The sequence below is a fragment of the Cnephaeus nilssonii genome, assembly GCF_951640355.1.
Source record: "Cnephaeus nilssonii genome assembly, chromosome: 3".
Classification (NCBI taxonomy): domain Eukaryota; kingdom Metazoa; phylum Chordata; class Mammalia; order Chiroptera; family Vespertilionidae; genus Cnephaeus; species Cnephaeus nilssonii.
Genome location: NC_137074.1, coordinates 14,228,829 through 14,250,995, shown reverse-complemented (window position 1 = coordinate 14,250,995; position 22,167 = coordinate 14,228,829). Strand labels below are relative to the sequence as shown.

General features: G+C 36.2%; 1 protein-coding gene across 4 annotated transcripts in view; it reads left to right on the top strand.

Moving 5' to 3' along the window:
* NCAM2 (neural cell adhesion molecule 2) overlaps positions 1–22,167 on the top strand; it is a gene marked incomplete at both ends in the record, with an annotated part of 396,277 nt that overhangs the window by 289,871 nt on the left and 84,239 nt on the right. For all 4 annotated transcript variants that reach the window (XM_079767352.1, XM_079767350.1, XM_079767349.1 and 1 more), the window contains one exon: positions 13,982–14,132. In XM_079767352.1, coding sequence (XP_079623478.1) covers positions 13,982–14,132 — 151 coding nt within the window. The remainder of the gene's footprint in view (positions 1–13,981; positions 14,133–22,167) is intronic.

Genomic DNA, 22,167 nt, shown 5'->3' with positions numbered 1-22,167 from the left:
ATTCTTCCATCAATACTTGGGCATTGCAAGCTTTACAATGGCAGGAATACTTTATTCATTCAGAACAGCAGTTTTTAACCTTTTTCATCTATGACACATGTAAACTAATTACTAAAATTCTGCTGCACACTAAAAATATATATTTGTTGCCGATCGGAATAAACAATAAGCATAATTTTTATTTACTCACACAGGATGGCTATTGTTTTGTCTTTGGCTGTTGTCATTTTTTTTAACCTGACAGCTATGGAAAAAGAGGTCAGTGGGCTTCACTAAATAGTCAGGGGTGGCATGTTTTAGTAATTCTTGTGGCACACTGATTGAAAATCACTGCTTATTGCAAGCCACCAGTGTAGTGAAAACCGTCACAAATCTTTGATATACTGTTGCAGTTTCCAGTTACTTTTGAGTTTGCTGAGACAGTCCTTGACTGCCAAACTGAAGTTGATAGGATAGACTATTGATTTCTACAGTTATTAACTATGAGTATGGTTAGGTTAATTGAGTGCTTTAGGTACACTAAGCATAAATGTAGGCCACTGTTCTTTTAATTACAAAATCTGAAGCCAGTTAGGAACATAAACGATGTATAAACCACTAGAATTGATTTATTCTATGGATATTTGTGTTCAATTCTGAAGTTCACGGTGTCCAAGAGAGTTATAGGGCCTGTAATGAAACTGGGACTAAATTTAAAGTAAAAACACATAAGACTAACGTAATAGTAGCATTACATTGATAAACAATCTGAATGAATTGATGTAGTCCTCTGATAGCTTAGTGAATGAATAAATTCTTTACTCATAAGTTAAAAATCTCCTGTGGGTTCAAATGATAGAAAAAGTGATAAATTAAGGGGATCTAACACACAAGTTATATAGAAGCAGGGGTTTATCAAACAATAACCGGACACTTTTCCTGGGTGTGCCTTAGAGAAGATGTTGGAGGAGTTTTGTGGCTTTATCCACCATTTCCTATAGGAAATGTGCCTGGCTGGCTTCTTTGATCAGCACCCTGAGAAACAGATTGCATATTTACCTTCTAGCAGTATGCTTTTAAAATACCTTCTGATAAAATTTACAGCAACCTGCACTATGCTATACCTATTGGACCACTTCTTATATCAGCATATCCCAACACAATTATTAGGAGCTTGATGAGGCTGTTTCTCAACATTGTTAGGTCTCGTAGCAAAGATAATAGGATTTCCTAGGCCATCTCTGCCTTCTGGGTCTTTATCTCCACCAGACTTACCTTTAATGGTAATGTTCATATTTTTTTTCGTCCTCTATGATTGATATACCTCACTGAAAAGATTAATTACAGACCTGATGATCCATAATTTTCGTAGTGTTTTAGAGAAAGTAGTATAGTATAGAAGTATAGGATGCTTTATAGAGTGATGCTGTTAATGTTGATGCGTGGTATATGACTAGCATGCTCCTGTCTGTGACAATAGGCGGTCACTGGATGATAAATGCATTGCATTTGCTGACCTTAAGTGTGGAACTAGTGACAATTTAAAACACTTGTTAGAAGCTCTCTTTTCAGGCATAGTGGATAAATAGAGGTTTGATATATCCTCTGACTTAAAACAATGACAACAAGGAGCAAAATTTATGACATTATAGGCAGAGAGTTGATTCCTGAAAGAAGAGATACAAGAGATGTGAGACCTAGGTTTGCTCAAGCCCACTGTCTAGAATAGAGCAAGTTTTCCGGCTGTAGCACCTGAATGAAGTGTCTGTTCATCTGATTTAGGTGAGGAAACATGTTCTTAGTTGGAGTGACTTATAGTGCTAGAATTCACAGACAGAGAGCTCCAGGGGTTTTCAGCATTTTCCCATGAGTTGTCAGCTTAGGACTGTTTAATATAAGTATATGAGAACTACCACAAACCCTGGAAAGAAGCATTGGAATACTGAGGAATGTTGCTTTAGAAGTGTGGCCATATTAATACAAATTAAATATTGATCCTAACAGAATTTAAAATCCTCAAAAGTTTATAATTAAATTTTTATTTAATTTAGTAGTGTCTCATAGAAGTGACCAAACATATTTGTAATGAATAAAAAAGGACAGCACTCAAAATATGTAATTCAAAATCTGACATCCAATAAAATATAATGAGGAATGCAAGGAACACAAAAATAGAATCCATAGTAAGGAAAGACATATCAATCAATCACATAGTAATATCTATTAATGGCACAGATGATAGTATTATAACATATGAGCATTAACATACCTATTTTTACATGTACTGCATATGTACTGCAAGATAGAAGAAAGCATAAGCATAATGAGATATAAAACAAATTAAATAAAAATATTAGAAATATTTAAAAGTCAAGCAAAAATATAGTAAGTGAGATTAACAGCAGATTAGATACTGCCAAATAAAAATGAGCGAATTCAAAGACAGAATAATATAAGCTATCCAAGTGAAACAGACAAGAAATTATATATATATATAATTGTCATATATATATATTTATCTTGAGTAATCTGTGTTTCTCTAAGTGCTGGCCTAACAATGTCAGAACGGAGCCCTTATCCGTCCCGTTAGATAGAGGAAAGAAAGAATGTTCCCAAAATATTCTTTGCTAGGTGTACCGGTTAATAATGGTGGATTTTATAATCAAAGAAAACATGATAATTTCAAGAGAAACATCAAGAGCGCTTTATTCAAAGTAATGTCCATTGCTAGCTACACATTTCCCCCATCTTTCAGGTAATTTGTGGATACTGTCACAATAGAACTTTTCTTGTTTTGAAACAAACCATTCACAGACCCAATTTTCCACTTCTTCGTATGTTTTGAAGTGCTGCTCAGAAAGTGTGTGTGCCTAATGGAATACAATCCAGCTCTAAAAAAGAAGGAACTTTTACCATTTGCAACAGCATGGATGGAACTGGAGAGCATTATGCTAAGTGAAATAAGCCAGTCGGAAAAAGATAAATATCACATGATCTCACTCATATGTGGGATATAAATGATCAACATAATTAGGTGAACAAGAATAGATCCAGAGACAAATGGCAGGGGAGGGAGAGGTTAGAGATCAACCAAAGGACTTGTACGCATGCATATTAGCATAATCAATAGACACAGACACTGGGGCAGTGGGGGCTTGCCTGGGGTGGGAATGGCTGGGGAGGTGGGGGGGTCAATTGGGGAAAAAGGAGAGATATGCAGAACTTTAGACAATAAAATGAACACACACACACACACACACACACACACACACACACACACACACAAAGAAAGAAAGTGTGTGTGCCATGGATGGGAACAAGTGGTAATCTGAAGGAGCAAGGTCTGGTGAATAAAATGGGTGGGTTAATAACTTACCAGGCAAGATCTTTTAATGTGTCTTTAACTGGTTTTGAAGTGTGTGATGGTGCGTTATCATGAAGCAAAATTAATTTGCCATGTCTTCTGGCACATTCTGGTCATTTCACAATCAAAGCATGGTTCAAATTGATTATTTGTTGTCAGTAGGGATCAGTATTAACGGATTCACCTGGTTTAGAAGCTCATAACACACCACACCTTCTTGATCCCACCAAACGCAGAGCATTGTCTTCCTTGTGAAGCAATTTGGCCTTGTAGTCGATGTTGATGGTTGACCTGGATCAACCCATGATTCTGTGCATTTGGGATTCTCAAAATAAATCCACTTTTCATTGCCAGTCACAATTCGATGCAAAAAAGATTTTCATGCTGTTGAAGCAACATTTTACTGATTACTTTTCGGTTTTCCAATTGTCTTTTGTTCAGTTAACATGGCACCTGTTTTCCTTCCTTTAAAATCTTTCCTATTGCTTGTAAATGATTGGAAATTGTTCGCTGAGCAACGTTTAATCTTTCTTCAAGTTGTTTTTGAGTTTGACACTCATCTTCATCCAATAATGCTTGTAATTGTTGGTCTTCAAACTTTTTCAGTTGACCTGGAAGTTCTTTGTCTTTCACATCAAAATCATCACTTTTAAAGTGTTTAAACCACCATTCACAAGTATCTTGAGATGGAGCATGTTCACCATAAGCTTCCCAAAGTAAAGGATAACTTTTTCTTCAAAATAAAGTAATGAATTAAGACTTCCTGCAAATGCTCTTTTTTGGCATGAAATTCAACATTTTTAAGCATAAAAATATCTATGATGTTAACACATTCAGCAAATTTGACATATGAAGTTTTGAAGCTTACTGTCAATACAACAAAATAGCATACATATCAAATCACATATATATCAACATATGTGTAAATTCATCTATTGAAAAAAAATTATTAACTGGTACACCTAGTATACTGCATATTTTTCTCTTATACAATGTTTTAGAGGGACATATATGAAAGTATACTAAAGGAAACAAATAATCACTATAGTTAACATTTAACATCTGTCAGGCATTTTTTAAACATTTCATACAACATTATTGTATACTTTCTGTCGGATATTGTGTTTCTTGTTTTTAAAAAATAATTTGTCTAGAATCTGAACTAGACCAGCACACTGCTTGCACACTAGTTACTAACTATATATCACTGATTATAACATTTATTATGTACCTAACACTGAGTCTATATAATCTTGTGAAATTTTAACCAGATGTGGGGCAAAACAACAAATACTGATTATAAGTCAACTTACTTGGAGATAACTTGGCAAAATAAATGCATCCAATTCTCCATGGCTTTCAACACAAAAGTCTATGAGTTTGGAAATAGTCTGCAACAGCCATGCTCTAGACTTGAACTTGGGTTCTGATGTGCTCTACAAGTCTGAACCATTCAGGAAACAAGATGAAGCAGTAAGGTCATTGACATCTCTCTCAGCAATATCTTTTCTGATATATCTTCTCAGGCAAGGGAAATAAAAGAGAGAATAAACAAATGCAAACTAAAAAGTTTTGCACACAAATGAAATCCTCAACAAAATGAACAAAACATACTGAATGGAAGAAGATGTCTGACAATAATACATCTCATAAGGGAATTAATGTACAAATTTTATTTTTAAAAAACCAATCAACCACTTCATACAACATTACACCAAAAAAACCAATAATACAATTAAAAAGTGGGCAGAGGACCTGAAGAAACACTTCCCCAAAGAGGACGTACATGTGGGTAATAGACATATGAATAGATGTTCAATGCCACTAACCATCAGAGTGATGCAAAGTAAAACCACAATGAGATATCACCTCACACCTGTCACAGGAGTCGGCAAGGATGTGGAGAAAAGGGAACCCTTCTGCACTATTGGTGGGATTGCAAGTGCAGCCACTTTGGAAAACAGCATGGAGGTGCCAAAAAATTAACTATGGAGCTACCTTATGACCCAGTGATTCCACTTCTGGGTATATATACAAAGAAATTCAAAGCACTGATTTGAAAGAATATATGCACCCCTATGTTTATGGCATTTATTTACAACCAACAAGATACGGAAACAACACTTACTGATTTAAAGCACTCTTTATTATTTTTCTTATTTTTCATTATGAAGGATATACAGGAAAGTTGGGAATTCAAAAGCAATAGTGATCATCCATTTTTCTTGGTTTCTTAACCTTGGAGAAAGTGATGAAATTTTACATGGAAAAGTGGATTGAATCAGTAGGATTTTTCTACTCTAGCCACATACTTTTGCTGGAATTCACATCTTGAATTTTCAGAACTACTCTACTATCAAATATTTTGTTTTATTCATAGTTGAATACAATTCACACACACTCACAACAAAAATTAAATATCTTTTCAGTCAGAGTAGCCAACATTTATGCTAAAATTACCATACTATAAGCATATTTGTCTTATTCTAATTTGCTCAGGGCATCAATCACAATCAGTAACCATAAAAAATAGTAGTGATATTGATATGAACTCAGGTTACTTTACATGGCGTGGGCTAATATAAATTTTGGGGATATGATATGTAATCATTCAAAGAGTAAAAATTTTAAAGCCAGTGAAAGGTAAAAGTGAGCTCATGTCCATGTAAATCCTGAAAGACTTGCCTTTGATGCCAAAGTCATGGCATTTGAGCAGAGACAGTCATCCTGAAGGAAAGTAGAGAGGAAGATACATCCAAGGCATCTACATGTTTTGTTGCCAAATATTCTATTATATGGATATACCGCATTTTATGTATTCATTCACCAGTAGATGGACATTTATGTTGCTTTTATTTTTTTTGGCTTTAATAATAATGCTGTTATGGGCACTCAGGTATAAGTTTTTTTGTGGACACAATTCTTTCACTTGGGAGTACACTTCCTGAGTCATATAGTAACGCGGTTCTTGTGTTTAAGTAACGATCACACTTTTTATACAAAGCCCGTGCACCATTTTACATACCCACCATCAATGACTGAGGGTTTCAAAATCTCCACATCTTTACCAACACTTGTTATTGTCTGTCTGTGTTGTTCTAGTCATTCTAGAGCAGTACTGTGGTTTTCACTTTCACTTTCATGATGGCTAATGATGTTGAGCATCTTTTTGTGATTTACTGATTTTCCCTTGACTTTTGAGGCTCTTTGGGGAAGTCTTGTCTGTCTCTCCAGCCACTTGATCGCTCATTCCTCTTCACCTTGTATGTGTTTTGCCAGCTCCAATGAGCTTTTTTCTAACTCTTTGAACATGCTGTTAGCCATCTAATCCAGGCTTATGTTGTTTTCATTTCCTTCCTAGCTTTCCCTCTTTTTTTGCTTGGTCAGATCTCACTTTATGAGGGTACCCATAGCATGAAGCTCGATACAGAAGGGTTCTGTAATTGGTTTAATATGCTGCTGTTGCTGTCCTGAAATTTGTAGTAATATTGAATAAGAGATCCCACATTTTATTTTGCAGTGGGCACTTAGTATTAATGTTGCTAGTCTGATGCCTTGCTTACCATTATTATTTATCCTTAAGGTCTCAGTTTAGGCAGAAATATCTACAAAAAATCATCCTAGGCATCTGTATACTGTATTAGGTGTTCAGCCTGAATTTCATCTCTACCAGCATGTATTATGTATAACATTTGATTTCTTTCCTTGAAAGACTTTTGATCTATGAGCCTTAGGGCTTTTCCTTTCTTATCCATTTTTCTGTTGAGCCCAACCTAGTGCCTGAATACTCGCACTAGTACAATATGCAATTCAATCACGTAGTTCTGACTCAGGTGGTGAACCATATATCAAAAGTAATTCAGAACATAAGCTCCAGGGTCAGATGTCCTGGACATCCAGCCACTCTCATTTATAAGTGGTATGGAACCTGGGCAAGTTACTTAGTGTTTCTGAACCTCAATTTACTCATATTTAAAATGGGGATGACAGTAGTCCAAATCGCATAGCAGTTTTATTGGGATTAAGTGAACGAATAAAGGTGAAACTTTTAGAATAGTGTCTGACTACCATTTAGTATACGTGTTAGCTGTTATCATTGTTATATTAAACTAGAGACCACGTGCACATAATAGTTATATTAAACTAGAGGCCCTGGCTGGCGATCAGGACCAATCGGGGCCAATCGGGACAGGCCGTCTGGGGGAAGGGACCGTGGGAGGTTGGCCCACCATGGGACGTTAGCTGTTGGAGCACAAAGACTACGAGGGGGCAGCTCCTGCATTGAGCATCTGCCTCCTGGTGGTCAGTGCATCGTCATAGCGACTGGTCGACCAGTCGTTAGGTTGACAGGTCTTAATGGTCGCTTAGGCTTTTATATATATAGACTAGAGGCCCAGTGCATGAAATTTATGCAAGGGGGGGGGGTCCCTCAGCCTGGCCTGCACCCTTTTCAATCAGGGATCCCTCGGGGGATGTCCAACTGGCAGTTTAGGCCCAATCCCACAGAGATCGGGCCTAAACCTGCAGTTGGACATCCCTCTTGCAATCTGAGACTGCTGGCTCCTAACCGCTCACCTGCTTGCCTGCCTGATTGCCCCCTAACTGCCCTCCTGCTGGCCTGGTCACTCCCCAACTGCCCCCCTGCTGGTATGGCTTCCCCCAAATGCCCCACTTCTGGCCTGGACACCCCCCAACAGCCCTCCTGCCAGCCTGGCTGCCCCCCAACTGCCTCCCTGCCGGCCTGGCTGGCCCCCTGCTGGCCTGGTTGCCCCCTAACTGTCTGGAAGGAAGTCAGACATCCAGAAGATGTCCAGTCACCCAGTCTAATTAGCATATTACCCTTTTATTAGTATAGATTCTTATTTGTTGAATAGATGGACTATATATACAAAGAGAAGAAAAGGACACTAAAAACTGATGAAGAAACCATGTAGATTAAAATATTGTGCATAGTACTGTTTAATACATGAACTTACACTGCTAGGAGGAAGGTAATTATATAAAAGTTCAGTTCATGAAATAAAAATAGGAAGAAAATTAGAAAGTTGGGATCAAGCCCAGAGGAAAGAAAAACTGAGGCTAAGAGTAAATGTATGAATCTTATAAAGAGGAAACAGGATCTGTTTAAAATTATTTGCTACATTTGTCAACTCAACACAATGTTAGCACAGTTTTGTGAAGTTAGTTTGAATAAATTAATGCCAATAACCTTTAGAGAGCATCTGTTTTCTTGTTTACATATTTAGCCAGTTATGCCTTGCTGCCACCTTCAAGCATTTGAAGTTGAGTTTGAATTCATTACAGATTTAATGCCATTATGAAAAGGCACACAGAATATATAATGCAGGGATGCAATGTTTTGTGTGTGTCTGCATTTGCCTTGGATTCTGCAAGCATTCTCTGTTTACCTGCCCAACATCAGGAGATCCCACCTGCCCTCTCTTCTGTGCCCATGCTGGCTTCCCTCAGTTCTTCCATGTGTCTTCTGGAGACATTTGCCTGGAATTCTCTCTACAGCACCACCCCTCTTCACCATTTTTAAATCTCAATCCACACTTCAGTTTACCAGGGAGCATGCCTCTGACTCTACCTCTCTCCTTCACTTACCTCCAAAAAGAAACTGTGTGGTTCTTACACGATACTTTTCAGTTTATTTATATTATCTGAAAAAAAAATACACACACACACACACACACACACACACACACACACACATATTGATTTCAGAAAGGAAGGGAGAGGGTGAAAGAGAGAGATAGACACATCAATGATGAGAGAGAATCATCAATTGGCTGCCTCCTGCATGCCTCGCCTACTGGGGTTCGAGCCCACAGCCCGGGCATGTGCCCTGACTGGGAATTGAACTGTGATCACCTGGTTCATAAGTCCATGCTCAACCACTGAGCCACTCTGACTGGGCTGTATTATCTTTTAATGTAATATCTGTCTTCTCTGTTAAACTTTAATTCCACCATGAGTAGAAGTTATTCTATTTTGCTCTGCATGTATCCCCAGTGCCTGGATGCTTATTGTGGAATAATTGCAAAAAAAAAAAAATTAAATAACTAAGTGACATGATCCACAGTTCTCTCAAAAGGCCATAAACGGGGGGCGGGGGCATCAATGACTACAAAAAGGTTCAAAGACATGAGTGTAAGGAAGAAGAAAGATAGGGAATACCTCCTCCTCCGATGTGTTGTGTACTACAATGGGATTCTAAATTTGGCAACACATGTCTAGTCAGGTAAGATCACAAAAAACACATCTATAAACAATACATTATATAATTTTAAATGTCTTACAATTAAAACTGTCAATAAAATATTCATATTCACATAGACACTGAACTGAAAAAAGTAGTTAATCATGTAGTTATTTGATTAATTGATTATGAAAAGGACAGTAACCTATAAATAATCATTTTATAAAAATATGAAGATACTATTCAATAAGCAGTTCTTAAACTGACCTTCTGGAAAGGCAAAGAATATAACTCAATTCAAATTTCAGAGAGTGCCTTTCTGCAAAGGATTGGAATAATAATGTATAGTCAGACACTTTACTTTTTAATCATCTTACTTAATACAGTGGAAGAACCTGAAAATACTAGATGGACAGCTAATATGTCTATTAACCTGTCTCAATCAAATATCAGGTGTCTTAAATGAATCTTAAGTCGGTGGGGAATCAAAGCCAAGATATAAATGAATTTTCTTTCAGAAATGTGTAATGCATTTTTACAGCACCAGGAGAGAGATGTCTTTTGGAATGTCAGATATGAGAAGGAATGACTTTGGTGTTCCAGTGGAAGTATTTGAAACTAATGCATATTGTGCATTATTATAAAGACAATGCCAAGTCTGAAAATGACTTATAATTACCCAGGGAATCACACATCTTCCCAAAGAAATTATATTCTTCTAGAATTTTTGTTAATAATTTTATATTTATCAATAGTAACTTTTAAATACCAACACTTTTACTAATAGAATGCTAGTTTTTATATACACAAATAGTTTTGCACAAGTTGAAAATTTGTCATTTACAACAGCAAGAGACTGTGTAGTTTTCAATGGAGGTAAATTTTACCTTTCAATACTACAAAAGAAAAATATTAATTCTGAATGGAAAAAATGAAGAATTTGCTTTTAATAAGGTATTTTTTCACATTCTAATAAAGATGATAAATTCAAGTTTTTATCCCAAAGTAAATAATGGCTTAGTGATTACATTTTTTTCTCAAATTATATGTAAATTTCACCATAACTCAATGGTCTTCATAATAATATTAGAATAGAATGGTTCGGTCCTTGGCACTAGTCCAAGTGACTTTCATATCAAGTGCCACAAATATCTTCTCATGTTTGTTCAACTATAATATCATCCTACAGGTGAATTTTCAACAAAACTAGAAAAAGGCAGTGTCCCAAGAAAAGCACAAACCTCAATGAAATGATTATAAATAATAGATACGCCAGCCAATAAGTTTGCTTACCTGAATGTGTTCTGCAGAAATTTAGAGAAAGCTGGCAATAGTAAAGCCATGTTACGAGCCTTAAAGACATCGAAGTCATTAAGGTCCCTGAAAATGGCTATAAGAAGTAGAAAATAAATAAATAAAAATAATAGATAATAATAATATAATATACTAGTAAATAGAATATAGAATAAATAATATATAAAATATATAATAATAACATAGTCAGCCAGGTACTATTTTGAATATAAATTGATAGTTGGCCAAAAACTTAAAGGAATGATGATAGAATCCTGCTGTTTAAATGTGGAAGGAATAAAAGGGGATTAATTTAAGACAGGTCTTTAAAGAAGGGTGCTTATGGAAAGCACAGGATATTCATGACAGTACAAGTAATTCAAATTAATTGGCATCCAAATTGTAAAGTGAGCTTAGACAGGAAAGTGGTGCCATATGGAAGTCCTTAAGCGTCAGGCTGAGGGGTAGGAGTTGTATTTGGAAGGGAATACAATGTTATTTATGATTATAGAGCACAGGGGGTGTGAAACCTTCATGAAGTTGTTATAAGAATTAAAAGTTTGTGTGTTTGTTTTTTTAAAAAAACATTCTTAGCTTCATAAGAAATAATTTCTGCAGCTGGAATGATTTCTTTTTTGCTAGCGAAACATAGAAAATAGCTTAATGCTGGTGACTTTTGCAGAGTCAGGGAGTCTTTTTCGGTCACATTCAGCCTCAGTGTGATTGTTCTCTCTGAAAAGCTGAGACGCCTGTCAATATCCTCTCAACGCAGCAGCACCACTGAGACTGTAAATGGGAAAAGCACAGAACAGATAGGTCTACCAAACACAACTGCTGACGATTGGAAACGATAATGTAGAACAAGATGATCAACTGTGATTTCTCATAATTGGGAATATACATAGATAAAGATTCAGGAGCTAACCCAAGACTGAGGACAGGTATAGCATGGGTCAGGGAAAATAATTGGTATGTTTCATGGGAAGAAAGTCCGCGGGGGAGAGCAGGTGATGCCGGGTGAGGGGGTGATGCGTTCAGGTCTGCACATGCCAACTGAGATCCATATCTGGCTCAGAAGCTCCAAGGAAAGAGAGATCCTGGCTGGAGAGGGAGTGACTAAAGGTCACCCCTGCAGATGTGACTGAGCAGAGTATATTAACTGAAGGGAGAACAGAATCCAGGACAGAATGCAGGGACCATAGGGAGAGAGGAGACTGCAGCTGAGAGAAAGGAGTAATCAGAGAGGTGAAATGGAGAGAAATCGGAGTGCAGGTTTTTGAAAATCAAGGGAAGTCAGCACATAAGGAAGAAAGGATAGCTCAATTAGGTCCAGTGGTGGACAGAGGTGCAGTGAGGTAAGGACCAAAAAACACCCTAGTAGTTATTGAAGCTAACTTACCTGTATAACAAATGGGCAATTTGGGTATGTGGGTTTTTTAAAAATATATTTTTATTGATTTCAGAGAGGAAGGAAGAGGGAGAGAGAGCTATAAACATCAATGATGAGAGAGAATCATCAATCAGCTGCCTCCTGCATACCCCACACTGGGTATCGAGTCTGCAACCTGGGCATGTGCCCTTACCGGGAATCTAACTGTGACCTCCTGGTTTATAGGTCAGTGCTCAACTACTGAGCAACACCAGCCAGGTGCCATTTTGCTTTTGGGTTTATTCATTCTGAGTTGAACTTCTGTGAAGTTTGGCTTTTTCCCCCTCCTTTTCTCTCAATTAAGTAAATGAACTTGGCAGTTGAACATGTTAAAAGTTGGCAGAAGAGAAGGTCCTTCTGCTTGAATACACCTTATTATTTTTTTAGCAATACTCGGGAGTGGGGAACATATGGTTGGCCTAGAAATCCTGATGTAAGTTGCATAATGTATTGCTAGTATGTTTTTCTTTGTTTTTGAAGACTATTTTTTCTGATAATAAATAAATTGAGTGACTGCTATGATGATATAATAATCGCATGCCTGTATAACATTAAAAAGCGAAAAAGTAATCGTACTCTGCACCAATCAACTTGATGTTTGAAAAAACAACTTTAAAGTAGTCTTTTGGTATTAATAAAGAAAAATTATTAAATGCCAAATTGTAGTAATATAAAGTACATGAATGTATTAAAATTTAATTGAATTTCAGTCATATAGAAAATTAAACAACTATCATATTGTTACATAATATACATATATTATAATATATATATGGCATAAAATAATTTATGGGGCACTAAAACCTCAAATATTGAAAATAACTGAACCAATAATAGTACAGTATATTTCAAATACATTATAAAATGCTAACAACTCAATATGTTTTCTGACAGTATGAAGTAAAATTCAATGAAGAAACGATCTCTGTTTCAATGTGTGTCCCATAAAGGTATTAAAATGACTTAAGACACTTTTGGCTATGCTGATTTTGTTGCACACAATAATTAATTCTTATTTGAAATATAATCTATAGAGTATTGGATTATAAGCAGTTCCTTTATTTGAGTCAATATTCACAGAGTAAGTAATTAATCATCTTTATTTGGTTCCACTGAATCCCTAAAAGTGAATTTGATAGTGCTATGTCTTAATATTTTGTCTATGATGCATCTGGTGTTAATTATGCTTATGAACAGTACTGTTGCTTTTATTCAAAAATGAAAACTATAATTTCCTGAAGGCTTTTATTTTCATAAGTCTTGATACATTCTCCTTACGTGGTGGATATGAAACTGAAGTGCCGTAGGCATATCATTTTCATTCGTAGGTTTTAGGCAGAATTGAAGGCATTGTTGTTGTGTGGTTATGTTTGCAAAGAACATAATTGGAAGCCAACAAAACCCTTCCTGGAAGAACACGCAAGTTTTTTAAAGAGCAGAGAGCATACGAAGTAAAAGATATTGCTAAAATATGTGTGTAAGTTTTCCTACTGTCAGTCTCCCTGAAAGCAAGTGGACAGGTAAAATGCATAAGCTAGAAATTATAAATCATAAACAGAGAAACACTGGGTTTTGGGGAAAAACACACACACACAATTGAATGCTGGTAAGAATTCATTTTGTTTACTGAGTATATCATAAATGCCATGTGTTTGTCATCATTTTACACAAAAGAAACATAAAATCTTTCTTTTTCCTGACTCGATGTAAACAGAGCCCAGATGGCCGTCTGGAAGTCAAAGGGCAGCATGGAAGCTCATCCCTGCAGATTAAAGATGTGAAGTTGTCCGATTCGGGGAGATACGACTGTGAAGCTGCGAGTAGGATCGGAGGGCACCAAAAGAGCATGTACCTTGATATCGAATGTAAGTCATTTTCATTTTGTATGCTTACCAAAGAACTTCCTCTGCTTTGAAAAATACACATTTTTACAGGAAGATCCAAATGCCTATGTAGTTTGTCTCTCAGTAGTTAATGTATAGCTTTAGAAAGAACATAGCTGCTCAAAGCCAGTTATTGGAGACATCTAGTGGATGTTATGGGACATTAAATGGTGCTGTACTAGTATATATTTAATGATCTCAATACTGCTTACCCTGATAATCATTAATGTTCAAACTGAAACACAATAGCAAATGAACTACATTATTAGTTATTAGTGATAGGTCAACATTTCCTTAGTTTCCATCTGTTTATTATAATATTAACGGTCCTGTGCCTCACATAGGAAGTGAGAGTTTTTATTTCTTATTTAAGCTGTTTTGTTGAATTATTTTACATGCTCATAAGATATGGTGTAGCATTTTTAAGTGGTTTAATATATCAGTACTTATATTTTTTATCAAAATAGTGTTTATAGTCTGAAAGTAGGGACTGTGACAAAGAGAGTTATTAAATAATTATAAAATTTTATAACTGTTAAATTTGGAAAGTGTGAGGGCTAATGTACATGGAACCTACACACCCAATCTTAAGTTATTGCATGTGATTTTGGAATAATTTGTAAAACATGTTTTTTAAAAAGGGAAAAATTTAACATTATTCTTAATAAATATTTCAGAATCATCAGTGTTGTAGGTTCTCTGATACTTGAAAGGAAATAGCTGTCCTAGTGGAAATGTATAAGATACTCCTATTGACAAAATGTTTCTACTAGATAATTTCTATTTCATTAATATTGATATAATATGAAGGTAATTGTGAAACAAGATGCATTTTCTAATTGAGAACTCTAGAAAGCAAATATTTCCCCAAGAATAGACACAAACAAATCTATATTATTTTAGATATTTATAAACTGCTTGTCTAGAAATTAATGGAAAGACCAATTAAACAATTTATGTCTAAGCTTTCCTTTTAATGTTTTCTTGATTTGGATTTTACATTAAGGTCAATGATTCATTTGGAGTGCATTTCTGTAGAGTCAGTATGTATTATCTTTCCATATATACACATGAATCATTCAGCAGTACTTATTGAAAAGTCTTTTATAGCTAAGGGTTTACTAATATCGTTGATCTTTACAAAGCTTTAGTTTTTGCCATTACTAATTTATATTTTCAATTATATATTTTTTCTAGTTTTTGGATTTTGGTTTTATCTTTATTATTTAAACTGTTCTATATATTGTAGATTTGCTTTTCTCTTTGTTTGTAAATTCTTAAGGTGAAATATTCATGCCATGTTGGAATGTGCATAAGTTGGTTACCCTTTCCCATTAGAATTGGTCTTAATCTCCAGACTCATTAAATAGCAAGAATTATTGAATTCTGTCCTGAACTGTAAATACTGTGTTGTGCAGACTCTGGGTAATTTGACACCATCTGGAAAAGATGTTTTTAAGCAGGTAATCACCCCTAAGTTCTGTGTTGCCTCTTGTGAGCAGTGATTCAAATCTCAGTTGACTCCTAAAGTCTTTGCTATTCAAGTTTGTATCTGTCGTTAGACTGGGATTTCTGTGATTATGTACACAGAATCATGGCATCTCCTTTTCATCTCCTCTCTGGAATTACCTCTACACTATTCAACCTATACTGGGTTATTTCCAAGATACCTCTGTGCTTACGGAAAAATGTTAGCTCCAGAATCACTTTGAAGCTCCTCAACTAGAGCCTGCCCCATACACAATGCCATGAGAGAAAAAAGAAAAAGTGGGAAACTAGTTTTTATTCTCCTCCATAAGATTTTGTTTACTCAACAGAAGGCTTAGGTAGTTTTTTTTGTTACTGTATTTGTTTCTGTTGTATGTTATTTCTAGAGATTTTGGTTGTTACCAGTAGGGAAGATAGACTATCACAGGCTTATAGTACAGTTGTTCTCAACCTTTCTAATGCCGCGACCCTTTAGTACAGTTCCTCATGTTGAGGTGACCCCCAACCATAAAATTATTTTCGTTGCTACTTCATAACTGTAATTTTGCTACTGTTATGAATCTTAATGTAAATATCTGTGTTTTCCGATGGTCTTAGGCTCTACAGCAGTGGTTCTCAACCTGACCCACAGGTTGAGAACTGCTAGCAGGGTCGCCTAAGACCATCGGAAAACACAGATATTTACATTAAGATTCATAACAGTAGCAAAATTACAGTTATGAAGTAGCAACGAAAATAATTTTATGGTTGGGGGTCACGATGTTGAGGAACTCTATTAAAGGGTCGCAACATTAGAAAGGTTGAGAACCACTGTTATAGTGTGTGTGTGTGTGTGTGTGTGTGTGTGTGTGTAATATATATATATATATATATATGTAATATTTTAATGCAACTTTTTGGAGACAAGAACATAATTGTCTTAGTTTCTGTTTTCAGGAGTTTTTCATTTATTTCTTCCTTTTGTGTTTTTTTTTCAGATTTCATTTTTATTTTTATTTTTTGAATCATCACATTGATCAAAAGATTGTTTAAATTGCAAAGTCCTAATAGAAGTTGAGTTTCTTTTTTCTCCTTCAGGGTATCAATCTTCTATATAGTCAATTTTATTTGATTTGACATTTTTATTTTTGCACCAACCTAAATATTCCTAGAAAGTGTAATAAGTTCTACATATGCAAATAATTTCAATTTTGAATTGCGGGATAGGCTAGCTTTAATTGAAGTTTACAGTTAGATGTTCAGAGCTTTTAAAAGTACCTTTTACAGGGTTAGTTCTACTAATATAGACTGAATTTCAGTAAAACAAAATAAAATGCCTTATTTTTGATTATTAATAAATACGTAATCAAAATTGAATCATTCATTCTATTGACATTTTTTTCTTCTCTTTTGTTTATATCTCCAAATAAAATGAGTTCTCTTGTGGATCTTACCTATATAAATACTCTATTTAAGCTGTCTTCTCTTGTTTTTCCACCATGATGAATATCTTTTAAATATCCATGACAAATTACATGTGAGTCTGTAGGAGTCTAGCTTCCTCTTTTATTAATCTAGGTTCCTATAATATTTCTTCATATATGTCAATTAGAATTCTCTATTTTTCACAATTAAATTTACTAATGAAATCAAGGACAATACTAAGTTATGTTGGGAGTCTAGTTCACTATTCCATCCTAATACTACATTTAAGAATAAAATTTAGCTTTAGCATGATATTAATTTGCCCATATACTTGCTTTACTTCTTCTCTATTATATATATTTGAAGTTATTGCTTTCTAGGTACTAACTATAGTTTATTAAAATTGAATCAGATAAAACACTTATAGTAGAAGAATATAATGTTTTAAAACCTACTTAGAAGTCATATAAATATGTTAATGAAAGAAGACTTTATACTTAAGTAGAAAGTAATATAATTATTTATTTTGATTGTTTTAATTGCTAAAGTTCAAATTATAGTAATGTGGTATAAATAGAGAAAATGTCACACTGCTATCATTTGTCTAAAGTTAGTTCTATTTGGGAGTTTTGGTGTTAAATAATCATTTGGAATATGTAATTAGAGTTATAATTTAAAATTTAGCCTACTCTACTCTTTCAGTTATCTTTCTTGTAAATTAGTGTAATTATATTAGGAAAGTTTAAACAGTTTTTGTTGATAATACCGATATCCTATATAATCCTATATAATAAAGAGATAATATGCAAATTGACTCACTCCAACAAACAAGATGGCTGCCCCATGTGGTCAAAGATGGCTGCCCCTATGTGGACACAAGATGGCCACCACAAGATGGCCAGCAGGGGAAGGCAGTTTTGGCAATCAGGCCAGCAGGGGAGGGCAGTTGGGAGGGACCAGTCCTGCAAGGGAGGGCAGTTGGAGGTGATCAGGCCTGCAGTGGAGGGCAGATGTGAGCGATCAGGCCAGCAGGTGAGGGCAGTTGGGAGGGACCAGGCCTGCAAAGGAGGGCAGTTGGGGGTGATCAGGCCTGTGGAGGAGCGCAGTTGGGGGCAACCAGCCTGCAGGGGAGGACAGTTAGGAGTGACCAGGCTGGCAGGGGAGGGAAGTTGGGGGTGACCAGGCTGTCAAGGGAGGGCAGTTAAGGGGTGACTGGGCCAGCAGAGGAGGGCAGTTGGGGGTGACCAGGCCTGCAGGGGAGGGCAGTTAGAGGCAATTGGGCCAGCAGGGGAGCAGTTAGGCGTTGATCAGGCTGGCAGGGGAGTGGTTAGGGGGTGATCAGGCTGTCAGGCAGAAGTGGTTAGAGGCAGTCAGGCTAGCAGGCAGGCGAGTGGTTGGGAGCCAGCAGTCCTGGATTGTGAGAGGGATCCCAGATTAGAGAGGCTGCAGGCTCGGCTGAGGGACACCCTCCCCACCATGCACGAATTTTTTGCACTGGGCCTCTAGTTTGTAGTAAGTCTTATACTTTTTTCAAAGGAAGATTAGTAGAAATTTGGGTTGGCTGTTGCAACTTCTTAGCTATAATTAGTATTGACTAACTAATAAGATTATTTCTTGGTAAATAAAACCTGTGATAAGATAGGATATTTTATTTAGCAACAAACTTATAATCCATAGTATTAAAACTTTCAGTATCTTACATGGTATGTCATGAAATGTTGTTGTAAATTAAAATTTGATTTTAGAAGTGGTAAGGATATTTTTATTCTACATCTTTAAATCAAAGCACTATAGAATCTATGAAAATTATGAAGACATTACACAATTTCACACAAGAAAATCTTACTAGAATAGTCTTTACTGCCCGATTCAAACATCTACAATATAATATTGCCAAGAATGAGTGGGAAAGAATCAAGCCATTTACAATTTGACACCTACCACATTTACTGTAATAGCACTAAACTTAAGGTGTTTAGGAGATTAAACCTTTCTATTTTTTTTAATTTAAAACCTCTTTTGTAATTCATCTACACCAGAGTCCTTGGCTTCCTGCCAGTTCATTTTCAACATTTCAAAGGCATTACCCTTACTAAGAAGCAGGAGTTGAACTAACGTTCCAATTTATAAAACAAAAGCAATAACAGGGGTGTGATATGTGTTTTAATGCAATAAGCACCGATTACATAGTATGTTTGATTACATTTAGAATGTTATTAAGTTTTGTGACTAGGTACTCATTACATATTACCTATTAACTAGAGTTAATTATTTTATGTGATAAATTTAATTTAACAGTAACATGGTAACAATGCATGTTAAGATGTATTGAATTTATCATTTACATTTTTTTCTCATCGAACTCTCTACACCTGTTTTTAGTCCATGTTAGACATAATAGCAATATTTATATGCATTTTCTCCTGTGGTATAAATGTTGTTAGCAATATTAGAAACATTTTATGGCTATAGGGATAATAATCTTATAACACAGATTCATGTTGCTTTCATATTTGCATGCATTCCATAGGATTAATAAATCTTTACTGCCCAGGCAGTAGGGCTCAGTGGTTGAGTGTTGACTTATGAACCAGAGGGTCTTGGTTCGATTCCAGGTCAGGGCACATGCCTGGGTTGCGGGCTTTATCCCCAGTGTGGGGCATGCAGGAGGCAGCCGATCAATGATTCTCTCTCATCATTGATGTTGTATATCTCTGTTCCTCTCCTTTCCTCTCTGAAATCAATAAAGTATATATTTTTAAAAAGTTTAAACAAATATTTGCTTTATCTTTCTTTAAGTTTTACAATCTCAACAGTGATTCTAGTAGCATGATTGGCTGCAAGTACAGGATAAGGCAAATAAGATGTGAACATGATTTTAACATTGAAAGAAAATTACCTCAGTAAACACTTAGATGTTAGAAAAACTCCATGGTGTAGCAGATACACATTTTATACCCATGATTAAAATCTTCTCTCATGACTCTATCTTTTTCACTCACCATAATACATTTAAGCTGTGCAAACTTTAAAGGGGATGGCTCATTTGCAGAAATAAATTGGTTCTAATGCCAGCCACTATTTAGGCTTTATATCCAGTATGATAATTTCAAGGACAACATCTGGGAGAAATACAAAGCTTATCTGTATAACTAGCAGATAAAAAGAATAGAATATCGAAAGAGAAAGGTGAAAAATATTTTCCCATTTGGCTGAATTTTTTTTAACCCAAACTTTCCATGAATCCTCAGGGAATATTTAAAATATCCCATTTCTCACATGCACAGATGCTATCAATTATTCTAGTCTTATCACATTTTTATCTAAATCTGACAGATATCATTTTATTCAAATCCAATGTTGTTAAAACGTACTTCAGAAACTATAGTAATAAAGCATTCTTAAGGACTCTTAGGAAATATCCAACCTTTGAAAGGATAAACCTTACAGATAAAGAAGCACATATCAAACAGTTATATTAAACGAGTCATTTTCTGTAACTTCTAGATTTATCACTGTCTCTTGGCACCTGCTTAACTTAATTGCCCAGAAATATGGAACCCTGCCTCCAATTTACCACAGCTTTCGCCGTTTCTCTGGAATGAGCACCTTGCCCAGGGATCTCAGTTCTCACTGGCACAATGACTGTCTTAGTTTGGGATGCTATATGAGATGCCGTAGACTGGGTACCTTTTAAAAGGGCATGTGTTTCTCATGATTCTGGAGGCTGGAAGTACGAGATCAGGATAGCAGCCTGGTGAGGTTCTTGGCGAGGCCCTCTCGCTGGTATGTCCTCACCTGGCCTTTCCTTAGTACATGTGCACAAAAAGAGAGACACCTCCGGTCTCCTCCTTTCTTTTTTTTAAATATATTTTTATTGATTTCAGAGAGGAAGGGAGGGTGAGAGAAAGATCAAAACCTCAATGATGAGTGAGAAGCATTGATAGGCTGGCTGCCTTCTGCATGTCCAACCCTGGGGATCCAGCCCACAACTTGAGCCCTACCAGGAATCAAACCGTGACCTCCTGGTTCATAGGTTGATGCTCACCCACTGAGCCCCGCCAGTCGGGCGCTCCCTTTCTTTATGGGCATTAATCCCATCCTGGGACTCCACCCTTATGACTTCATTCAAAACTAATCACTTTGTAAACCCCCAACCTTTACATACCATCACGTTGTGTAATAGCACTTCAACATATGACTGTGGGGTGCGGGTAGGGCACATGCATTCAGTCCTTCGCTGTGAGCTTTCTTGGTTTGATAGAGAAGGCTACCTCACAGATAGACCTGGTGCAGAATTTCACAGGGTGAAGCTGCCCCACTGAAATAACATCTGAGATTACATCATACCAAGCCTTCTGGGACTTACTTCCCTGAGTTTTGTCATCTTGAAGATCCTGAAAGTTTCATGAAGACCTATGGCAGACTTTTTACTGCCTTTTACTCTGTCTGGGCTGCTATAGCAAAGTACCATAGACTCTGCAGCTTATAAACAGCAAAATTTTACTTCTCATAGTGTCAGAGACTGCAAGTCTGAGGTCAGGATGCCAGCACCGGGGAGGGGGAGTGGGCAGGGCGTGGGGAGGCTGGCTTGTGGTGAGAGCTTTTTCTGATTACAGAATGCTGTTTTCTAGTTCTGTCCTCATACGATGGAGAGCAGAGAAGACCTACTTCCTCCTCCTCTCTAGGACCTCTTACCAATAGATTCAGCTTGGATTTACTGCTTTACACCTTAGTGCAGAATAACACGGCCACCAAAGTTAAGGTACTTGATTCTTGAAAAAGACCAGTGCAAACCTTGAATCCAATCAGTCAGAACTCTGTGGCCATAAACCCTTGACTCCTCTGAGTTCTTAGTTTCAGTGGAACAGAGGCAAGGACTCATTCTACCTCATATTGTCTATGTGTTGATATCTATCTACTGACTTAAACTAGCTCATAGTTTGTGGTGATTTAAAACCAGATGGCAGTTTTCTAATATATTGTGCTTTACGAAAATAGATTTTTCAAAAGCATAGTATTAGCAGCTATGTTTAAACTTTAGTAAATCTTCTGGATCTAATCCTAGGAGATTGGTCAACTTATTTTTCTTAATCCAAGCTTTAATTTTCTGATTTAAAAAGAA